The 7,947-nt window shown below is 37.8% G+C and overlaps 1 protein-coding gene across 1 annotated transcript in view; it reads right to left on the bottom strand.

Annotated features, from left to right (window-relative positions):
• Window positions 1–230: 230 nt before the first annotated feature.
• The window catches only part of FRZB (frizzled related protein), a 34,200-nt gene continuing 26,483 nt past the window's right edge, over window positions 231–7,947 (bottom strand). The window contains exons 4-6 of the mRNA XM_032637413.1: window positions 5,223–5,427; window positions 4,812–4,875; window positions 231–1,513 (exon numbers count right to left, since the gene is read on the bottom strand). Of these exons, the coding sequence (XP_032493304.1) occupies window positions 1,397–1,513; window positions 4,812–4,875; window positions 5,223–5,427 (386 nt within the window). The 3' untranslated portion in view covers window positions 231–1,396. The remainder of the gene's footprint in view (window positions 1,514–4,811; window positions 4,876–5,222; window positions 5,428–7,947) is intronic.

Here is a 7,947-nt window from a genome sequence, read left to right as displayed (position 1 = left end):
AGCGTTTTCTTTTCAGCATACCACAGCTTAGAAATTTGGTTCTATTAATACTAATATCAAATATGTAAATTTAAGAGAATGAGACTGTCAAGTGATGGGCACAGGCTCTAAAGAACCCCTGCTGGAGGAAGAAGTGAGAGCATCATTTGTTCCCCATGGTCCCTGGGGGACCCCACTGCAGCTTGGGTAATGAGAATGAGCATTTGTTTGAAAAGTCAGAATCACCTCTCTCCTGACCACCATCATTCCTTTTATTGAGCATATTTTACTGAGCATTAAACAGCACAAATCCAAATGATAAAGTTTAGGTCACCGCACAGGCCTGTAATTCAGTTCAGCTTGGGTGTGAGTGTACGGACACACACCCCACGCTGACACACACAGACACACCCACACCCGGAATCTTGCACATTTTACCATCCTGCAACTACAGCATTTTAGAGAGCCCCATATCTTTAAAAAAATAACACCCTGGTGCATATGCGTACACACTTTCTTTTCCTGGTCAAATGCAGCAAGTGAGATTTATTTTAAAAGAAGAAGAAAAAAAAAGACTTACACCAATGAGGTTATCTAAAAGGAAGCAAATTAAATAGAGCCATACTGATAACAGCTGATGTCTGGTTATAATTCACTTCCCTAATGCTGATTAATATATTCACAAACAAATCGAATGTGTTGCCAAAAGAGAAACACTGCTGTTAACACCCCAACAGCTACTGGTTTCAGTTGTGCTTCTCGATCAGGCAAAATGCTCTTTCCCCAGCTCCTAACACTGTTTATTTTGCTTCCTGCCAATCTTGCAGATAATTCGTCTTGCGTGTCGTTTCCTCATAAATTCTTCCTGGTGCTTGATCACTTTGCCTGTGTGGCATTTGATTGCAAACTGCCATTTTACCTTTATAAACATTTAGAACTTTCTAAGCGTGAGGAGAATGCCCAAAAGGCATGCAAAAATGAGGCTGTAATTACATCAGCAAAGTATGCCTTACAGCCTATCTAGCTTTCTGTGTATACCAGAATCTCTCTTTGCATCCAATATTGCATTCCCAATCTGGGTGCAGAACAGTAAATTAACATTTACTCCAGCAAAGAGGCCCTGGTATCAACATGTTTAATTTATTATTATTGCAAAGGACAGTTTTCCCATGATTAGTGAAATAGAATACATATAATATATTTAAGGATCTGCACCCAGACCACAAAAAAGGGGGGTAGGGATGGAGGGTAGGAGAAAAGCAGAAAATAAAAGAAAAAATAGAAGTAATATCAGTTACCACCTGCTTTTTGTGGTTAAAAAATAGAATATGACGTGCAATAGTGCAATTTTCCTTTGCTAGTCCAGCGACGCAAGTCTTAATAGGAAGTCCACTGAGGATTTTCTGCATTTCAGGATTTAGTTGCGTGCTTGCCGGGGGTTAGAGTTCCTACCAGACTTCTGACTCTGAGTGGAATCACTATGGCTAGAATCACTTTTATTCAGTCCAAGATGACGGAGCTTCATATCCCAGCGCTGTGAAATTTAAAACAGAAAACGGTCACAAGCACATATTACCAGGGTCATCACTTCTATTATTCTAACAACTGAGTAAGACTGCAAAATCAGATCTCAAAAGCATTTTACTACTTTTCCAAAAGTATAAAAATCTATATCCCAGGGTAACAATGAGATGGATGCTATGTAAACATAATTCTTTTATTTGAAAAAGCACAAAATTGGCCACTTGTATCAGTAATGCTTTCATATCAAATCTTTAACTTAAAATATCCAATAAACGGTGACACAAATATACATTGATATCTGTGGGTATTTCCTGAGGTAACATACACAAGTCTAGTACTTCATGGGTGACCAACAAATGGAAGATTTACATAGAGAATTTGAAGAAAGGGCTACTTTTTATTTTCCTCTCTTATGACTTGTAAAACACAGCCTTTTAAACCTGTGTGATTTGAGCAGTGAAAAAAATGAAAATGGGGGAGGGGGTAGAGTCCCTTAAAAATATTTCCTAAATAATATCTACCAAGTGCAACAAAACAGAACAAAGTTCTGCCCTTATTCTACGTTTTACAAAGCAGACATCACCAATGTTTCTGATAACTACAATCAAGCTTATTAATATTTCATATTAACAATTTCAATAATGTTTACATTATTGAATATAATAATTTAAAAGGAAGTTATATTATGGTATTACAGGTAGTAAATAAGAATAAGGGCTATAGCAGTACTTCTTAAACTTCAATGAATATAGAAATAACTTGGAGATCTTGTTAAAGTTGCAGATCCTCATTCAGTGGGTCTGGGATGGGGCCCAAGATTTTCATACCTAACAGGCTCCCAGGTGATGCCCGTGTTGCTGGTCCAGGGACCACACTTTGAGCAGCAAGGAGCTAATGTCAGATGGCCCAAGTTCAAATTCTAACTCCGTCAGTTACCATTCGAAGATTCTTGGACTTACTAGCCCTTATCATTTACATATTAGAATTAATTCTAGCATCTCCTTAGTGTTCTGAAGATTCACAGATGAAAAACGTATAAAATTCTTAGTAGATAACAAATTCTCTATTTTCAATTACTGAAATTACTGAAAGTAATTCTTCATTTTAGCACACTTAACTCCACAATCTTATTGGATTTTCATATAAAAAAAAAAAGTCTGAATTTTAGCTCCCCAAGGCAGGCCAAATATCTTGATTTGAACAACCTATTACAGAAACTTAGGTTTAAAAAAAAAAATTGCATTGCAAAACCATAAAAAAGTCTTTATTTAATTCTTGATCTATCCCTGAGCGCAAAAAAAAAAAAATCAGCTGAAAAGGCCAACTTTTATTTTAAAAAAAACCAGTATCCTCCATAAAACTCTTTTTTACATCTTCAGAACTGACTGGAAAACTACAGTAAGGATCTCAGTAATTCTAGCCAAAAGAGGTTTCCCATTCATGGTCTTTAACCCTGAGTTCTGTATATGAATTAAAAATTGTTCAAGTTATTTCTTCCCTTCAGCATGTTTAAATCCAGACTGAAAATATAAATGAGTTCACAATAATAACTGTGAGTTCCCTGTAGAAAGCAATGGAAAATATCTTTGCCTTACTAAGAAAAAGGACAAACACGCCATGTGTCCTGGGTCTTTACACGATGGTAATTGTTTTGGTACCAAAAGAGAAGCAGCAAGCCGTGTTATATGCTTTGCAGCAATTCCAACTGGTACAGGAATTTAGGACAAATTCCTGTTCTGCATTAGCAAGCAGAAAACGGAATTAAAAGGACAGTAAGAGATTCCAATACACTGAAGAAGAGCTACTTTTTAACAGACACCAAACAAATTGAAAAGAGATACAAATAGAGAATTCTCATGAGTCTGAACTTGAAATACATCTCACTTTTGACAAAATACAGAAGCGGAGGTGGGGGCGGGGTGGGGGGGGAGGGATACCTTTCTGGAGGGTATTTTCTCCCTGCAAAATAATGCCCTCTACGTTTCTTGTAGGTCACTTAAACTGAAATGTGTCTGCTGTGTCAAGTGCCAGGTGTATAAGATAAACTGCCTGGGGGTGTTTAACTTACACTTGTAAATGTTTCCCAAGCCTTCAGACTCAGAGGGAAGAGGATATATTATGTTTGGTACAATTCCCACTCTCCCCTCCCCCCCTTTTTGCCCACTACACACACACACACACACACACACACACACACACGCGCGCGCGCGCGCGCGCACCATTTTTGATTCTTTGCCCTTCTGTGCCTACTACCCACATTCCTTTTGTTGAAACAGATTTGCTTAGTAAGAGGAAATGGAACCTTCTATAATAAGGTGATTTACTGTGATTTTTTAAAAAATGCGTCACTTACAGAATCTAAGAGTCATTGGCTTAAAAATAAAGCTATGGGGCTTCCCTGGTGGCACAGTAGTTGAGAGTCCGCCTGCCCATGCAGGGGATGCGGGTTCGTTCCCCGGTCCGGGAAGATCCCACACGCCGCGGAGCGGCTGGGCCCGTGAGCCATGGCCACTGAGCCTGCGCGTCCGGAGCCTGTGCTCCGCAACGGGACAGGCCACAACAGTGAGAGGCCCGCGTACAGCCAAAAAAAACCAATAAAGCTATGTTTCTGCTCTAAGGACCTAATTGGGTCAGATCTCTTATATACAGATGAATGTGGCTGCACCTTGTACAGAGGAACTGGTGTCTATGCATTGGGACAATATTGGCAGTTTTGTACCCAAGCTTTATTCTCCCCTTCTTCTCTGACTCACAGAACTGCAATTGTTCAAGGAACCAACATATTCAGCTAAAAAAACTACATTTTCTAGTTCTCTTGCAGCTAGGGATGGACAGGAGACCCAGTCCTAAGTAAAATTGCTAGGTAGGATGCTTGGAATCTATTTTTACCTCCCTTTTCTTTCTCCCTGAAATGTAGGTGTGATGTGGAGGTAGGGCAGCCAACCTGTGACGTGCAGCTAACCTTGAATATGGAAGCAATATCTTTTAAAATGACCGACCCGTAAGCTAGAGGGAGCCTGGAGCCCTAATTATAATGTGGAGCCACCAGAGCAGGGCTGGCCTAACTACAGCTAGACTTCCCATGGTGGGAAGTTAGACAGCTGTAGTTAGATCTCTGATACACACACAGAGAATTTGCTCCTTAAATGAAACAGACATTACAGACAAACTCAGTTCTTGGAATATTAAATAAATATGTATCAGGTTTTAATATTTCTCATGAAGTTGAGGGCAGCTATTTTGTTTAAATGACTGTCTTTCTACTTTTATTTCCTGTTTATCATTTTGAACATAAAATTTAGGCTTACCTTAACTTTTTTACCAAGTCGATCCTTCCATTTCTCAGCAATAGAACCTTCCACCAACAGTAATCTATATTTTTAAAGAAGCAACCATTTTTGAAACATTAAAATATATTACTGAAAAGTACAAGGGATCATTGTCAGAAAGACTTACTGTTTATACTAGACTAGGACAGCCAAGTTTTAGAACAGTAATTCTAACTAATTGGGAGTCATGGACCCCTCTAAGAACAAACGAAGCTATGATCCCTCTCCCCAGAAAAATGCACACCCACAAATTTCCCACATATACTTTTGTATCCAATACATGAAATTGAAGGACCCAACTAAAACTGATCTTTAATCCCTCAGAAGGTAGACAGATCCCGAAGTAAGAACCCAGGAGTCATTATTCTGAATCCTTAAGGAGTGAATTACCTGGAGCGTTCCTCATCTTCATAGCCCATGATGAGATACTCTTCATTGACGTTAAGTGGAGGACACAGGCAACCAGAGCTGGTGTAAAGGTTAACAGTGTCCCTTGGAATGTTTACCAGAGAAGCCTTTAAAATCTCCTTCACCTCCACTACTGCAGTCACATCATGGCACTTGATCTTCACTTCTTTAACTTTAGCCCGAATGACTGGGTAAAAGACAATAAAGCTGATGTGGTAATATGATACACAATAGGCACCCCATTCAAAAAAGACACATAGGCTTCTTTCTAGTCAATTCATATCCACTTAATGCTCAAAGAATAGAGAGGAAAAGTCAACCATATATTTTCACCTTAGACAGTAGTGAGTGACACACTACACAACACACCTGCCCCCTTAATGTTCAGCCCTGATCCCCTTTGCATGTAAGTTTATATTTGTGTGTATATAAGCATACATGTGTGCATGTATTTCATGGTGAGAAACCATTTAGATAATCAAAGATTGAATCTGGATGTAATTTTCCTTCAAAATTTCATTTTGGATGTGTGTATATGTATATGTGCAGTTTCAATTGTGCCAAGAAGAATTTAAACTATATTAATTTCACTCTATGTAAAGACCTAGTACTTAAATATTCTTTGTTGCTTTGTCAGCATTCTTCTATAGGGTCTATTAACAGATTTTCTAAAGAGTTGGGGTTTTCTTTAGCGTCATAAAGTTGTTCTGTTCTACGGTGTCCCCAATCTTGTTCTTCGATCTTTCCACCGGAACTCATCTTAGCTCACTGTTCAGACATCTGCTCCTTTCTTCCTTTGTTTCAGTATAGATTATCTTTCATACCCTCCTTTAGGTATACTGCATTTTCTTTTTGAATAAAAACTGTCGCCACTCATGTGCTATGGAATGTGGTCTAATATGTCAATTGCATTAATTTACCTCTTTCAAGGGATATTCTAGCACCCAACTTATAAGACTCGGTTTGACATCTCAATATAAAGACAAACTGCCTTAAAAATAATTCAGTTGCCAAGTCAAAGTATTTGACTCAGAATCTAGAAAGTACAGTTCTCCTTCTTTTCTGTATTTCTCTCCTTTGGAAGAGCCAAATTCTTTAGATTCCTACTTCTGGTAAATGAGCTTTTTACTTTTTTTTTTCCTAAAGGGGGAGTTTGAAAAAGCCTAAAAAGAAGCAAAAATGTCAATTAGTAAGAAGCCAGTGGCTTTTGACCAGGCAGCCTCATTGCTCTAGTTCAATATCCATGGATGTTATACAGAGGAAAACACAACATATCTAAATGAATGTACTTTTTGAAAGCCTCTTAGGCATATATCTGTAAACTACTTTCATCTGAGTCCCTTCCCACATATTTTAGGGGTTTTGAACTACAAAGAAAAAAGTAATCCGTGAAAATATAAAGCCAGCTAATAAGCCATTGCCTCCCATCAATGCCCCAATTCCATACAGAAACTTATTCAATAACATTCCACCAGTACAAGACACATACAATAAAAATTAAGCTGCTAATTCTAAAAACTTTGGGACAAAACCTCATTTTTGCTTCACAGGTATTTCAATCTTCAGAGAACTAGTTGTCTCAAGTATGAGAGCTTATACTAAGCAAAATGTAACTGCCCAGCTGTCCCTGCTTGGTGTGATTTGTGAGTGAAGGAGTCCCTTTTTATTAGTGTTCTACTCTTATTTTAACAAAAGATAAGATTGCCCTTTTTGAAATGTCATTTGGGAGAATCAGGTGATAGATTCACAACCCCAGCTAGCAGACATTTTTGTGCGTCCTGGCTTATGTGAATGTGCTTCATGGCATTCATCAACTATCACAGATTAGTGAGCTGTGCAAACCTTCTCAAACTAATGATTTATTTACCCGGTGTGTCTACTATTTTCATTAGAAATTTTTAGCACATGTACCCACTCCAAAATAAATATCTCTCTACAAGACTTACTTTATTATTCAAGCAATTTTGTTAAAGCTCAAGAGCTTTTAACTGAATTAATCTGAATGAAGCAGAGGTTTTATCTGAATTATCAAATGCTCCCACCCCCACTTTGTTTTCTCAGTAGACACATGTAGATATTTAAGAAAGACAAAAATCAACATATTTTGGAATTTAAAATGTATTTTCTTTGCAGGGTTTTTCCTTTTATTTAATCATTTCAGTGCCTGCCTTCCCCAAAGAATCTCTGAGTAAGCCTCAGACAAGTGAAAATCCTTAAACTATGGGCAATCTAGTGATTGTTTGGCTATGAGAAAGAAATTGTCTTTTTTCCATTAACTGTGCTCTGTATCCCATTTTCGGTTGTAATTTTCACTCAGCTACCTCGTTGCTGATTTTCTCTTCCCCTGACTTGTACCCAGTAGTATTTTATCTTTTAACAAAAATAGCAGCACTAACCACTGCAGCACTAAGAAGGTTGGGTATAGTAAAAAGTAATAAGTAAAATAAATGTAAATTCAACTAAAATTCCCAATATAAAATTTCTATCATGCTTTTGTTTTTAATATAACCATACTTAAAAGTTCATATAGCATTTTTCAGTCTTACAAAGCTAATCTCCTAAAAATTAAGACTTCCTTTTCCTTGTGATAGTTCATATCACTTTGTAGAGGAGAGGGTCCTCGGATGAGCAGCCAGGTAAACATTTCAACCTTGGAAAGTGTGTCTACCATTGGCTAAGAGAAACTATAAATTCCTCTAAAGATGTT

The sequence above is a fragment of the Phocoena sinus genome, chromosome 7 (assembly GCF_008692025.1).
Source record: "Phocoena sinus isolate mPhoSin1 chromosome 7, mPhoSin1.pri, whole genome shotgun sequence".
Taxonomy (NCBI): domain Eukaryota; kingdom Metazoa; phylum Chordata; class Mammalia; order Artiodactyla; family Phocoenidae; genus Phocoena; species Phocoena sinus.
This window is presented reverse-complemented; position numbering and strand designations above follow the sequence as displayed.